Raw genomic sequence first — 16,822 nt, 5'->3', positions numbered from 1 at the left:
AAGTGTTTTCATTTTGCTTTTTGATTTATTTATTTTTTTATTCCACCATTAGCTACGGTTCATTACATAGTGAAATCTTGTTTACAAAGCCTTTCATTATTATCTACCAGCACCTGCTCAGACAGTAATGCCAAATCATAAACCACTTGACTAAAACGGCAACATTCCTGCGTGTTAAGAGCTGCTTACAGTCACTGAGAACAGCTAAGAACTCTTAACGTTTAGGGAAAGCTGGTAGGTACGACATGCCTCATACATATAAATATATGTATATAAGAATTATTCATATAATCATAGGGATTACAGAAATTTGCTGAAAACATGACCTCAAACCCACAAGGTTCTGCAAATATTTTATTTAAAGATCTAAACCAAGAGCCACATTTCAAAGTATATACTACAGGTTCATTGCATAGTTATTCATTCCTTTTTGATGAGGGGCTGCATGTTAAGCACTGCAGACTTAAAACCTCCATCATACTACTGCAACAAAGAATATCTGACTTACTGCATCCACCATCTCACAGCCTATGCTAATTAAATCATTTTTAAATTGCTGTCCAAAGTTTTAAGTGATCTAGGATAGGTGAGGTTATTCCACTACGTCATTCAAAAAGTCACACTGCAAATTATTAGAGAAAGAGGAAGAGAGAGTAAAAATAGTAGGGATAAGTCACAAAGCTAGTAAATATTATGCTAGAAATAGAAAAGATTACAACCTTGAAAGAAAAAACCTCAACAATTCTGCTTTATTAAAACAAAGTTACTTAAATATTATCACATCAACTTCCAATATTTCTTACATAATATTAGTGTTAATACAACAATATAGCAAAGTTCCTTTTAACTACTTGCATTTAAATATTGCTTTGAAATTTGTTTAGAGCAAGCTTAGCTGAAAAACTCTGAACCGTACATTATCACCTGGGGGGGAGGGGGGGGGAGAAGTCTTTTGAACTCAAAAGCTTGCATCTTAACTGAAACAAAACATGAGACCACTGCCTACCAAATGCTTTGGGGAAAAATGCTCTTGTACCAGCAAGAAAAATTACTACAAAACCCAAGAGGAAGCCTCCCAAGACCCCAAGGCTCAGATATTCAAGTGCTGCCATAGAACAGAGATTTTTTTCACAGACTGAACTGGTACAAGTCAAGCCAGAAAAAGCTTTTATTTTATTGTTAGTGTAAGATATGCTATACTAGGAGCATTTTCCAGTTTGGCTATAGAAATGCATCCCACTTGTTGGTGGGTATGCACACATAAAACCCTTTCTAACACCCTTTGAGAAAACTCCTCCCCTAGGTAGGAAGGTACCTATCCTTCCAATTCAAAAATACAGGCTGAGTATGACAACATTAACTGACTTTTCCATTTTCAAGACTAAATCTTGCTACAACTGAACATTAAAAAAAGATGTAAAAAAGATGCAAAAGCAGCACATTTTTATTCATATCCCAGAAATTCTGAGGGTGAAATTCAAGCCATACAAGGCACAGCTCAATTTTTGAAACAAACATCTAATTAAAGGGGACGTCAATTAAATCAGAATGGCTACATACACAGCATCATTAAGAGGCCTGTTTCAACAATGCTGTCAAGTATACATGACAATGGGCAGAAAAAGACAACATTTAAATGCCTTTATTACCCTGTTTCCCTCAATCCATCATTATTATAAATAATTGGTGGGGCATTTTTCTTGCAATACCATTATGAAGTTATCAGATACAACTAGTTTATGTAGGCATAATTTTAGGTACCGTTAAGCAAATAAAACACTAAAATTGATGTGAGCTGTTTCAGTGTACAAAAATTATCACAACGTAATTTTAACTTCTGACTCCTGAGAATCATGAGAATAATTTAGAGCTACAGAAGACCTTAGTTCTGTATTGTCAGTCTGCCCAAACGTAATACATCAAATAATTTTAAAGGTGGAGAGAAATAATACCTATAGCTATATAGTTGGGAAAAAATTGGAAAAAACCTTGAGATTTATCTATAGCCAAAGTCCCATCCCTGTACTAAAAAACTGGACATTCAGCCTATGCCGGCCTCACCACTCTCTGCTGGACTGCTTCCTCCCACAGCTGGAGGCTCATATTCTCTGTCAAGCCTTGTGCTCAGCACAACCCTGCCACTGTTCTTACAACAAAGACTCGGCAGGGCACTACACTTGAACTGCTTGCGATCCCCGTGTAATTGAAATGCCAGGGACTGACCGCTCATCTTAGTTCAACTCTCCACATCCTTTCGTTACAGGCTGGTAGGAGAGGCAAAAGCGGTGCATGCACAGTCTGTCCTGCAACAGGGTCACACATCACCTGATACTGAAGGTCTCCAGGAGGGATCTTTCAAAAGCAAAAGTCAGGGAAGCAAGGTCTCTGAAGAGAAACTTATCTAGATAATGTATTTTCCCTCGCTATAATTTGAAACTCAATGAGCAGTACTACTACTGCTGCTTGAATACCACAAACAACAGCAGCAGAGATAAACGGCTGGTTGACATCAAGAATAAAAGCAAATGCAGTGAGTAAAGGTTCTTCTGTAATTTTTTCCAGCAGAACTTGGATCTCCTCCTCCTTAAAAAGACACTTTCAAGCTTACACAGTAGAAGCAGGAGAACAGGGAACAGAATAAGCATGGAAGATAAACTTCACAGTGATTCTATTAATATCGAACTGCCTGTTGTATAAACATATTGCTACACATTAACTATCACTTCACATACAAATAGTAGCATTTGAATCACTGCATTTTCCAACCAGATTATAACTGTTGCAACAAAGTCTCGCCTTGGGAAGATACTTCAATAACACCTGAAGACAGATGCACATACACCTAACTATGTTAACATAACGTTTGTACCAAGCACTAAATATCCATTTTGCAGAAAAGAAACAGAGCAATGCATTTACAGAGACTGTTAACATGACATTTGCATAACAGATGAACCTGTTGCCATGGAAAGTGTAAGAAAATTCTGAGCTGGGCTATTTAAAACACCAATTTCTGCAAGTGTTTGGCAAAGTCTCTGCTTTAATGACAGCGCTGAAGATCATGTTACTATATCTGACCACAAACTTCTTAAATTATACAATAATCAGTACAAGAAATGTTAGCATGGCATCACAGGGTATGCCATGCCAACATAAAGAAATGATGCAACAGTTTGCAAGAAGCAAAAGGGAGTATATTGCCATTATAGGGAGTTCTTCATGAGTCCAGAAAATCTTAGCCCAAGCTATTCACAAAATGCAGATAAACAGATAAAACCCAAACATTTAGGCTGAAAAATCCTACAAGCGGGAAGCCTATCTTCAATGTGTAGTACATTATACCCGTCCACAAAAACTGAAATAGGAATTGTCTCCAGTCTTCTTCATACACTTCATGTTTTATAAATTATGTACCATCACCCTCCACAACAGAAAGAGGAGCAAAAAGTAGTTTATGTTATCTGTTTGCAATAGTATGCCATCCACATTTGCAGCATCTCATTCAAATCCTATATGTTATGCCTTCTGACTAACCTGAGTATAAATCATAGGAAGTCTCAAATTTATAAGACTAGAAGACTTACTCATCCTTAATAACTTAAGTAGTCCAGAATGTCACCTAACAATTACAAAGTATGGCAAACATCCACAAGGTTTAATTCTATGCAATTTTAACCCACACAAGAGCTGTGATGAAACAATTAAATGTAAATAATTAAACATAGAGCTTTTATCTCAGCGAGATTTAAAAATGTTACTTCTGCCCCTGTGCCAGTATTTCTAAAACTAAAATAGCAGATACAGAGTACACAAATGCGCAATCCGACTTGCTCTAGAATTTCTCAATCACTCAACGTAGTTGTGTATTTCTACCTCCTACCCTCCCTAATAACACAACCTCCCACCATTCACTACAAATTCCTAGCAAGTTACTTGATAGCTAACCACAGCTACCATTGACACAGCCAACTCATTACAGAAAATATGATAAACATTCTTCTCTGTAGTTATACTGCATTAGCTTTTATTTTGCTAAGTATTAAAACAAAAGAAGCAGCAAGAGAAGTGACAGCTGGCATACAGATTTTCCAGAAATAACTGGTGTTGTCTATATTTAGCCAGTTTTTATGTACAATTCAGTTAAAAATAGAGCATCCAATTTTTGTATTTAAATACAGAAAATTAGTCAAAATTTAAATCTCTGCTTTAACGAGTATGAGCTTTTACTTGAATCCAGAAAACGCTGCTTCTACATTCACTATAGCTCTCCCTGAAATGTAGCTGCACTCAGATAATTAAGAAACAGCATGCATTTTGACAGCATCATTTGCAAGATAATGCAAATGACAGACCTCACGTGACTACTCGTACCACAAAGTTTAAAATGATCACTATTAGATCAGTCTGCCTTTATCCGTAATAAATAACCCAAATATTTATCATGGCCCTATTTGATTACTAAACATTTGAGAGGGTTAGATCAAAAATATCTGGTTTTTAGCTAAGTTATCTTTAAAGGTTAACCGCTTAGGACTTTACCTGCCATTTTATTCTGCTGTTTGACAAACTGGGTATGTTCAAATTCAGTAGTGGTCATATCAATAAGTGACATTTAAAAAAAGGAAAGAAAAAAAAAAAAGCAACAGGACTGCTGAGTCCACATGCAGACCCAGAAGCTAATGCCCTTCGTACACTGCTGATAAAGGTGGTGTTCTGCTATCAAGAGCAATTTTGCTCCACCATGCCAAACAGAACTCTTGAAAGGTTACTGAAAACCTGCAATTGCATGGAAGACCAAAAACGCACAGTTTATCCAAACGTTCGTCCAGACATGGGCATGGCTTGGCTTGGAGAATGCAGCTGTACAAGGGCTACAATTCCCAGGAAACAGGACTGCCTTTGTATCTAACCAGAGCACTGGGATTACTGTAACAGGAGTCTCTAACACTGAGGAAACAAGAGCAAAGCCTCTCACAGATGTAGGATCCAGACAGTGCTGCTACCACCAGATTAAATCTCCCGTGTATAAAATTAAACCCCTCAGAATTGCTACAAGGTCACACTCAACATTTTTTATTTACATTCACTCAGATTTGTCCTCTGTTACTCATTTTTACCCAGCTGAATCCTTTTGCTTACTGCAACTACATGTCATTTGTCAGAAATTTTTCTCCAACAAAACAGTATTCTCAGTAATATCACCCTCTTCTGTTTTACAGTGTATTTCATCCCCCTCCTTGACATACATTTCCAGTTTTCTTTCCTTTAGCCTTCTTATTCTCTTATTTTTCTTCAGTACAACTTGCAGAGGTAATCTTTACCTTAGGGGATTCAACAGAGAAAACCACATAGATAGAGCACACATTTTTGTTGATGAAAATCTTTTTTTAATGTTATCTGCAGCAATCCAATAGATTTGCAATAGATTCATACCTTGCATTTCAAAAAGGGAAAATTACTTTGGAAAACACATTCAGTAGTATTTCCCATAGCACACACTCGCTTATTGCCCTCCTTTTACCAGTGCATTCCAAAGTGCCATGGTATCAGTTCTGGCATGCAGCGTAAGCTTGCTTTAAACAGTATTTCTTTTTTCTGTACAGTTTTAAAGGCTATTATTTACTCAAGCATAGCATTATTAATTTCCCGAGCTTTTTGCTCAGACACTAAAAACAGAGATGTAAAAACAATATATGGCAAATAACATGCACTCTTGTTTGTACAAGGTAAGGAAAACAATATGATTAACAACTTAAGCAGGAAATGGAATTACAACTTGGAATTACAACAGTGGAATTACAAAAATGGAATTACCAACTACCTACTATAGTAAATACACAGTGGTTTCCATTAGTCCCCATTAAAAATATTATCGCATTTTATGAACTGGGTCTCCAACCTAACAATGAACATCTTTAATTATCAATAAGCAGCTACTGTCATGACACATTCGCAGGCATGAAAACTTTGCTTCTCTGCATCTGTTAAATTTGGAAAGACTCATCTCCTTCCAACTTCAGTGACAATCCAAGGGTCATATGGCAGAACATCACCGCAGGTCCTTTCTAGTATATAAAAGTAGATAAAGGAGGAGGGTAAACATTATGTAAACTCATTATTTTAATGTACAGTGTAGTCCCCGAATCATTTTTATCTGCTGAGAAATTGTGAAAGATTTGCTTAGCTTTCTCTGTGAAATCAAGTGCTTCATTCATTTCAGCTGCAGCCCATTGATATTTTCTTAGAGAAACACTTTTCAGTCTTCTCTGACAACAGAAGATATACTGAATTATATCTCCAAAGGAACTCTAAACTGTAATGCTCCAGTTGCCTGATCAGTGCATTTCTCAAGATGTAGAAGAGTGTACTACAGGACAACAGCAACAGTTGGTGCTTTTGTTAAAAGAACCAATAACAGAAGTTACTAAATTCATAGTTTGCCCCAAACCAGATGACAGCAAACTGGTATCTGCTTAATTTATGAAATGAAGAAAGGTCAATAGGCTCATAAAGTCACCACAGGGAATGGCAACTTCCTCCATTTTTCAAATAAAGTGAAAACAAGCCCCAGTCAGAGCACAAATGTATTTGTCTTTTGCTCAGTTAACTGCTACATTCCAGATTAACCTGTTTAGATCAAACTAGACTTTAAAGGCGTAGAAGTTTTTTGCACACATCTTTTCATAGCATAAAATGTCAATTAAAACAGAAATGTCAACTAAAACAGAATTTAAAAAAAAGTCACTGAAAAGTAACTTGGACATTTTCATTTGCAGGCAAGGAACCAGAAAAAAAAACATAGCTCTGGTATATGAGAGTGGAGAGACTGGAGGCTGACACTTAACAGTTAAGGATTCAGTAGCTATGAGTGAAGTTTCAGCACAAAGTCCGCTTTGCTTTTGCAATCCCTCACAAGGGTCCGTAAGATCTGAAACACTGGACTCTTTGCTCTTTACCTGCAACTTGAAATAGAACACTTTGCAGGAAAGTCAATTTTTTACTCAACTCACTGAAACTTAGTATGACCTGCTCCTTGGTAAAAGCCCAAGACAACTCTAATATTTGGCAGCAGTATCACACACGTTTCCTTTTAAGAGTATGACTCTACCTCAAAAGGTGTGTGTTTTAACATTCTGATACAAACTTACTGCTAAAGAGAGGTCAGCCATCATTGCAGTTGAGCTGCTTTACACTACCTAGACACTTAGTTTCCAACTTTACTGGCAGCAACATAAGGAAGTTTGCACTGGCCTTGGCTCTGAATGAAGGTAATGCAGGAGAAAATTTACCAAAATTTATATGAATCAGGTCACTTTCAGAAACACTAGGTCTTTCCCATTCAACAATCAAACTGTTTCTTATGGACTGCCAAATAAAACAAAATTCATATTCGACTAGATTCAAAGTGAGGCATCTGGCTCTCAATGCAAGTTAAAATAGATGTATAGCTGACTACCCATTCCCATGGCATTTTGCAGTAATAATAATCAAGATGATAGATTTTCAGCTATTATAATACTCTCACTAGAGTAACTTTATGTCAATCATCGCATTAATAATACTGCCTCTTTGAAGTTCTAAAGCATTAATCATAGTCTATCAAATACTCTTGCAGAACTCTGATAGAAAGTGTGACAACAAAATTAACTCTTAACAGCAACCCTGGTAAGCTCGTAAGTGCTTCTGAAAGTTTCATCTTAAATAACTTACATGCCCTGGTGATCCAAATAAGTAATGTGCTTGCTTAGTCCGGGGGAAAAAGTGTATAAAGGTAAGTAAATATTTGCTGCTGAATATCTGATGGTCAGACATTATCTAATTTCTTAGCTACAAAAGTTGAAATACCAGTGAGTCTTATTTCAATCACTGTTAAACCCAAATAAAAACTTAGACTGCTATAACATTTCCTTGAGGAACCTGACACAGCAAGTGCAGGCCAGTGAGAATTCTTCAGAACAAAGTCATTCCCGCCAATCTGTGTAAGGCTCTTGGCAGGAATAACAAAATAAATTTGAAGGTTTGACACATTTAAAAAAAAAAATAAATACACTCTGGTCTGACAACTGTTTTTCCTTTTTGTTCACTCAGAAAATGTACTAAATACTTAATAAGTGGAATATAAAATTACTTTGATATTTTGCAGTTTTGTAATCCAGTGACTTGAGAATGTTCAGAGAGACTTTACAAACACCTCTTGCCTTACAAAGGAGATCTCACTATTAAAGAAAACAGCTCTCACACACACACACACAAATGGAGTCTGCTTCTCTTCCCATAAATAAACCAGCTATCAAAACTTCGTATGCACACACTTGAACTTAAATGTGCTTGTTTATCACTGCATAATAAATTACACAGGACATCTGTAGATAGGCCCTCAGTGTAAGATGTTCCCCGTAAACAATTCCAGTAAAATAAATGGTCGATGCAAAATTACGGTAAATTGTAATAAAAACAAGCACTGAAAAAGTTTAGTGCCATTAATGATACAGAATCAGTATGAGTAATACTGTTCAAATGGTTTTGAAAAGATGAAGCATAAAAAGAAAACACCTAGAGAAAGGCAGTAAAAATTATTAAAAGGTATGGAAGATTCTCGTTACAAGGAGAACTTAGAGCCTTCACTAAATTAAGATGTGATTCAAGCTAGAGGTAAATAAAATAAGAATACACTGAAACTCAATCGTTGACTTTACCTTGTGTTCGCTATAAAAGCCAGAGTCTCCTATTATAAAACAAAAAACGAAGTAGGAGATTGCACAGGAGGGAAGGAAACCATAGAAAGAACAACAGTGTCTGGTCAACCCTTGACTTAACATGAGGTAACGCAAAGGAATTCAAGAAACGATTATTCATGTGAATAAAAGTCATCCAGATTTAAGTGAGACAGCAAACCCAAACACTTTAATATAGGTAAGGCAGTCAGTAACTCATTGAGTTTGCTCTCTTGTATGCTATAAGCAACAGGACAATTCTAAATCATAAAATAGGTCACTTAAGGGAATTAAAAAAAAAAAAAAGGCAGTCATTTCACTCAGAAAACAGTGTCTATTCTTCTGTTCTGCAGGAATTCACCCCCCTCCTATTTTGGAACATAACCTCCAAATCTATCTATCTATCTCAAAGCTCTTCCCTAAAACAGCAATCACCAAATATTCTCCGCATTTTCTACGCAGAAGCATTTAAAGACTTCTGTGATTCAGAAGAGAATATTCTAAGAAAGTTTTGGAAAATCCTAATACAATAAAATATTTCTGCAAGGAAAGTAATATTTCAATAGAAACTTAGTAACTTCTAACTTATTTTCAGGAAGATTAGAAAAGTCTTTTCCTAAGAAAGGAGAAGAATAATTTCAAAATGCACTGGCTTAATTAAAAAAAAAAAAATTAGCTGTGGAATACCAAGCTGCTTTTCTTCCAGGTCACTCATTGTTTCAAAGCTAACCCTGATCAACAGAAAAAAAATTGATTAATACTAGAAAGCTGTCTGGTGCCTTATTTCACTTCCCACTGTAGGTTATGTAACCAAAGATAGCATTAGCAAATTTGCTAGTAAATGCTGCAACTGTGGTCTAGATTTATTTTATTTTTTTAACTTGGAAAAAATAGTGTAAAGAAGGGTGGCTGAAAAAGCCAAAGAAAAATATGAAACACTTTAGAATCTGAATAACCAAATAACCCAAGAAAAATATTTTTATTATGTTAGATAAATATATACATTTGCCCTAACCAGAAATAAGTTAGTAGCTAGAAACATGCCAACTTGCTACAATCATGAAGGCCAGATTATTATTTGTTAAGGGCAAAAAAAACACAGAGATAAAGTAACTGAGACAGTATGCAAGATGCTTGTAGTACTTGTTTTAACAAAGATCTGATAATCAGCACTGAGTCCTTACACTGCATTCCTGACCACCTTCAAGCCCTTTGCTAAATAAATTCTGCTTATACGTTGATGATGCTTTCTTAGTGGCATCACCAGCCAGATGCTTGCGTAGACAAAGCCGGGGGGCCCCCGAACTACAAACATCAGGATGTCCGATCCCACTTCTAGTACAAATACATACCATGATACACTGATAACAGTGACAGTCCCACACTGCCAAGAGAGCACACTGATAGCACCTGTGGATTTCCATTACCAGCTGCACATGTGGAAACTTTTAAAGGGAGTGTATACACAATAGTACATCTGAGACTTCTGAAGTAGCAGCAAACCTTACAGCCTTCCCTAACCTTATAATTACAGTACATAAGTAAACAAGTTTCCTAATGTTCACATAAATATGATACAACCTGATAAAGCAAAAACACTTATGTTTTTTAATAACTGAATGTGCTAAGGCCTCATATTTCCAAAAGTTTATACTTAGAAATATGGAGTTTAAGGGGTCAATACATGCAAATTAGTGGTGAATTTTTAATTTTTTTCTTACCTCTGAAATGAAGGCTTATCTTCTCCTATTCTTAAACCCGTAGGCAGGAGCAAGGCTGGAATGAATCATACCAATTTCACTGTGCTGTTCGGGAAAGCTCAGAGCAGCAGCTAGCATAGGAACTGGGGGCGTTGCTGAACAAGTGAAGATGGGAATTTAAAGTAATATGAGTCTCCTATTCAAAGGGCCCCATTTGTGACGGATAAAAGAAAATTTCTGCTGGTTAGACGACCTCAAATATATTAGATATTCACGAGATAGAAGCTGCCACAGAAATACAGTTTCCCCGACATCCCAAATGCAGCTTTTTAACTGGGGTTACAGAATTCTTCTCGTAAATCAGTGTGATTTTGGGAAATCAAAGTAAACTTCGTTTTAAGGTTTTGTTCCAGGTGATCTTGTTGACCTTCTCCTTCCTCCCTTGTTTTTTCCCAGTCATTGCCTAGGAAATTTTGAAGCCTTGAGTTCCTAAGTTTTTCATTAAATCTATTGGAGACAGAGCTTAGGTAAGAATATCATTTCATGTTATCCTTGCTACAAATGTACAACTTACAGAACTTTAACATCCTTCTATAAGCTACATTCCAATTAATACACAATCATTTTTCTCACAAGCTCTTTTCTGTTTGGAAGTAAACTTTTAAACTTATTCCAAATGCAAGCCTAATAAATTCATTTAACTTAGAAAACAGACATCAGGGCATCATTTGGCCGTGATTTCCATTTGTGATGACATCCAGATGGCAATCCAAGCCCTACCTTTTGTAAACAGGATGCATATTTATGTGACTCTCAAGTACAGCTAATTATTTAGAACTAAGTGAGAATGCCTATAAAACTATTAACAAAAAAAAAAGCAAGGATTTCTACTATCACAGAATTTAACCTGCTCATTTCATCTTTACATTTCCCTTTTCTGCAGCAATTTGACAGTTTCAGCAAGTCACACTTATAGACAAAAGAAAATCCCATATAACTTTTATTATGACAGCATTTATTTAGAATCTGTGAAGCAGAAGCCTAAAGTTGCACTTTGCATTCAGACTGATATAAAACAAGTCATAATAATTATTTATAACAGATGATAATTGATTCATAATTCACCCATCTTAATCTCACACTATCTCTGGGACAGTATTATTTACTAAAAGTTACCCTATAGTTCATGCTCTCCCTGAAATCTGATAAGAACTATGGGAAGTAGCAACATTATGATAGCAGTAGAGCCATTTAAGGTAGTAAAGTTTTAAAAGATTTATTAGCAATGGTTTGAGACTTTAAAACTGTACTACAATAAATAATCACCAGGGGCTGTCCAAGATAAAGGTGAACCCAATTCAGGGGTTTTGCTTACACTACAATAGAGGACTCTATTTTAAGAGGTGACACAACTGGGTTTTTTAAGAGGTCATTTGGTTTCATGACAGACTCCCACTCAAGTTGCCTTATGCAGCATGTGCTTTTGGTAAAATGAAATTACAGACTTCCCCCCCCCCCCCCCTTGACAGCCTGACTTTGTACAGACAGAAGACATGAAAGAGGCACATGCAGTATTCATTCCAGACAATAGTACGAATTATGCCACTGGGGTTTGTTGCCTAGATAAAGTGCTAAGTGGAACACAGCTAAGACACAAATACAGCTGAGCAGCACAGCATGGAACCACTACCACAGAGATATAAGCAAGCACAGGAGAAGTAAAACATTGCCCTCTTCTCCCCCCCCCCCCCCAAAAAAAAGGTTTTTTAGAAGGTATTATTCACAAGCATGTAGCAGAGCAAACTTTTATCCTGTGTAACATCAGTATCTTTCTTCCTCCAAGAACAGACTTTTGTTCTGCCACATAATCCATAACAGAAACTGCCTAGATTATTTCAGCATTGTTTGGTTACACTTTGGAGCCTACTTAGCACCTTAAAGCAGATTATAGCCTGATAAAACCACTGGGTATTTTTATGTATGACCATTTTTTTTTTTAATGTTTTTATTCAGTTAGTGAAAAGTTATTTTTGAAAGGAAGACAGAGTCTGAAGCCAGAGACTCCGAAAGTGTTCTTCATGAGGGAAACGCTCATCTTCGATATTACTGCTTTCTACTACTACATATTACTACTGTCATATATAAAGGAAGAAATGTCCTGATGAGAGAAAAAAAGTGTCCACACTATTCCTCTAATGGACACATGAATTCAACTGTAAAGTGAAAGCCAAGCTGTTCTCTTTTACTCCTTAAAAAGGGAATTAATGAAAAATCTTGTGCTAATGCATGTGATTTGAACAAATTTTCCTACAAGCTTGGCAGGCAGGACAGAAGCATATTAACTACAACTTGGGAGAAGCAGATGCTGAACGCTTAACAAATAAATGAAATTTCAGAAAATGCAAAAGCAACAAAAAAACTAGATCATTTTTCTGCTAGTTGTTGACCATGCAATGGCAGCTGCTAGCTCTTAACCATGTAGTAATCATGTCAAAGATAACCGGGGTTGGGTCTGATAAAAATCTTAGATGCTACCCAAGTTCACCAAGTTGTTTTCCTTCTTTTGGGTTGTATTCCCTCCCTCAATATCCTTTTATCCTACTAAATTTCTTTCTAAATCTCAAATGCACTCATCACCTTAGCAACAACATGCAATGTTTCAGTGCATAAAAATAAATTAGTAAGAACTGCCTCTTTTCCTCAAGGACTCTTAAGCTGTTGTGCACAGTTGAAGAAAGATGTAAAGGATTTACTCCAGCTATGAAAACCCACAACCAAGCCAGGCAGTAACTATTGAACATTAACACCTGGGAGGTATAAAGTATTTTGAATGCAGACTACAAGAACAAAAATATGCAAGACATTGAACTGCTGAAGAAGTTGTGCAAGTAAACAGCAGGCGAGTTTTGAGAAACACGACTGAGGCATAACCAAGATCCCACCTTCTGCAAACACGTTAGAGCAAAATGGTACATGGAGAAGAATGCCAGGTGCCATCCTAAATATGGTCTAAAGGAGATTATGAACCTTGTGTCAGTAATCACTTGCAAACAGAGGTCAGATCAAGGTCAAGGAAAACATTTGAATCTGTACTTTGTGTCTACCCTAGACTTGGTCAGCTGCTGATTCTTAAATGCCATCTCAACTTTACAAATTTAGTAAGGCCTACCTCTTATGGTAAAACAGTCTGAATTGACAGCATGTGAGTGTTCAGAAATAACAAGTATTCCTACTGCAATAAGAAAAGTTTTACAATAATGAAAGCCTTGATTGATTGATTGGGCAAAAGACATCACATTTTTAATACCTGTGAAATGGTCACCTTTTCTGATATGAGTTCATTAAATAAATTGCAGAAACAGGACTATTTGTCAAACGATAGCTATCTTAACTGTTGAAGGACAAGGCCTAAGATGCATTAAAAATTCAAAAGGATATTTGTTTTACTGAATAGAGAATAATTATGAGCTATTTAATAACTGCATGTTTTGAGTAACTAAATTATAATACACTTTTCAAATAATGTCTTGCCTATTAAACTGTCAGTTTACTTTTCTGGAAAATGTGTTTCTAAAGGACACACTCATTCACAGTTGTTTAAACTTGGCAGTTCTTTCTTAGTTCTATTTTCTCCTCAGTGTCTAAGACGACAACCTGCAACACAGGCCAAAATAAAGTTTATAAAAAAAGAATTAATTGATCTGTTTAGGTAGCTAATAAATTCAAGTATCACAACCCCCTGGAAGAGCCACTCTCTAGCAAGTTTCTTAAATTGGTATTTAATCTAAAAGATTACCTTGTACTGACTCCCAGTTTTTCACATGTATAAAGTTAAGTCACAACAACTTTTTCTTCCCACCACCCTTTCATCATATAGTTAGAATTATTCTTTTAAAAAATTACTTTCTAATCCTGCTTATCAGAATTTCTTTTTTTTTTTTTCCCATAAAACCTCAACCCCAGGACTAAGAAACTTCCATATCCAAGAGATATAGCTGAATCCGCAAAAGAAGGCACATCAGTAGAAACCATTTTAGAATCCTAACTGCAGCTAGTGCTATCAAATCAGCAGAAAAACATTGTGTTTCTTATAAGAAAATTGCTGTGAATTGCAAATATTAGCAGATGTTACTACAAATACTAAAATAACTGAGAGTAAATGTAGAGGAGTAAACATAATTCCAATGGAACCTACTAAAAATAGAACTATACAATTTCAAAATATGCAAGTATTAGAAAAGAATTAAGCACATACTATGAATTGCCTTATCTTTTACAGCATGGATTCTGAAACCTTAATCATAACAATTCAAAGCAACTAAATACTAAGAACTTGGTCTTTTTGCTTCATGATACAGAAGTATAATTCCATAAATAAATTATTCTTGGTTATTCTCAAATGCCTCACCTATATGGTGTTTGGGGTTGTTTGTTGGTTTGGGGTTTTTTTTGTTTGGTTGGGTTTTTTTTTAATGTTTGTGAGCCTTGATAAGGAGCTTATGTTTACAAAATGGGGGAAAAGATCAACTGTTCCTAATTATGACAGTCTGAAATCTGTAAAACCCATAACAGTTAAAACTTTAAACCTACAAAATAGCACAAAACCAAAACCCAGGAACCACCAAATTAGTTTACTGACATTTTTATCTATAACTTCACGAATGCAAATAAAACTCCTGTGCCATGGAAAATTACTTTAGAAATTATTCTGTCTGGCTTTTCTGATTTATAATATAACCAAATTCTTTCAAGTTGTTTTTCTAGCCTTTCAGGTAAATCACAGGCACACAAATTCTATTTACTAAGATAATGTACGTTTAGGAAAAACCATAATACAGCCTCTAATTTACCAGGCATTACTTACATATGTGCTAAATATGCTTTTCATTACAGGCAGCAAAATAAAAATCAGTGCTTGAACTTCAGTTTGTATTAGCTCAACCTACGAATTACTGTTCAAAAGAATAACCAATTGTCTTGCACCACTTCTTTCTCCCAGCCCCCTCCTCAATCTTTAAAATAAAAAAAAATTATATAATAACTGTTCTCCTAAATATTTGAGCTTGTTCCCAGTGTGAGTTCCACAGTCAACTGCACCACAAGTAAGATCAGGCCCTATGTTTTAAGTTTAAAAATTTTACAATGATGCCATTTAAAATATTATCCCCTTTCCTTCTTTGGTTCGGTTGTAACCTTCAGAGAATTCCAAAATATACATATTCACCTACAAGAGGAATAGATGCCCTTGTGCTACAACTGTAAATACTTTCTTCTTCTATTTACTCCCTGTAAGTGATAGCTTCTATTGTGATTTTGGCCTAAAACGGTAGCCAAAATGTCAGTTATATAAGGCCATGCGTGGAGGCACATGCACTCTAAAAGATATCGCTACTGAATTAATCACGGAAAAAATAATGGATTTCTGGTTTGACATACATATTTACGTAAAGACTAACGTGCCTACCCCCCTGAAATTGTTCTCCCATCCTTCCTCTGCTGCCGAAGTCGGCCAAAAGTAGTCACTCACGCTGCCTGCAAAATTTCATAACCAACAAGATCACCACTACCCTAACAATAACAAGAAGTTAAAACCCACGGAAAATAGCAAAGCCTTACTTTTTCACCTGCACCAGCGCTCGACCGAAGTAAAAAAAATAATCCTTGCCCGTAACAGAAACCCATTCCTCGGCGACACTTCACTTGTTAACGCTGCCTGCAAATAATTTTAGCAGCAACCCCACCCACACAAAAAAAGTTTATAGTTTGAAGAAGGCTGACACAACCTGGCGTGCTGTTGCGCAAAGGGCATTCCCACACTCACGGCGAGCCCCCCCAAACCAAGCCCTCGGCGCAGCCCGGCTCTGCTCGGAGACATTTTCCCTCCCCGCGCAGCACCCGCTCGTCGAAAACAGACCCGCGCCTCTCACACCGCCCCGGCCAACTTTTCCAGCCGGGCCGGGAGACGACGCAACTTCCATGTTTCGCCCCGCGGCCCCCCCCCCTCCACCGCGGCCCTTCCTCCCTTCCCTCCCCTCCCTCCCTCCGGCTCGGGAGGCGGCGGCGGCGGAAGGTCACGGCGGCCGCCGCCGCCCCCCCCCGGCAAAAGTTTGCGGGTCGTCGTCGTCCCCCCCCCCTTCCTCCGCCGCCATGGCCGGCCGCAGCGGGCCGCGGGCGCGGCGCGGCAGGGAGGGCCGGGGGCCGCGTCGCGTCGCGGCGGGGAGGGCCCTACCTTTCTTGGCTTTCGGGGAGTGCCGCCGGCTCCGGGCGCTGGCTCGCTCTTCCTCAATAGCGGCGGCTATCTCCGGGTCGTCCTCCCCATTGTACCACACCAACAGCTCCTCGCCGGGCGCGATTGGCTGCCGGGAGAGAAGAGAGAGGCGCGGCGCCAATCAGGCGGCGGCTTGTTGG

General features: G+C 37.4%; 1 protein-coding gene across 5 annotated transcripts in view; it reads right to left on the bottom strand.

Annotated features, from left to right (window-relative positions):
- Positions 1–16,822, bottom strand: part of PRDM2 (PR/SET domain 2) — a 74,666-nt gene that overhangs the window by 29,516 nt on the left and 28,328 nt on the right. For all 5 annotated transcript variants that reach the window (XM_052791472.1, XM_052791475.1, XM_052791471.1 and 2 more), the window contains one exon: positions 16,644–16,770. In XM_052791472.1, the coding sequence (XP_052647432.1) occupies positions 16,644–16,770 (127 nt within the window). The remainder of the gene's footprint in view (positions 1–16,643; positions 16,771–16,822) is intronic.

The sequence above is a fragment of the Harpia harpyja genome, chromosome 7 (genome assembly GCF_026419915.1).
Source record: "Harpia harpyja isolate bHarHar1 chromosome 7, bHarHar1 primary haplotype, whole genome shotgun sequence".
Classification (NCBI taxonomy): domain Eukaryota; kingdom Metazoa; phylum Chordata; class Aves; order Accipitriformes; family Accipitridae; genus Harpia; species Harpia harpyja.
This window is presented reverse-complemented; position numbering and strand designations above follow the sequence as displayed.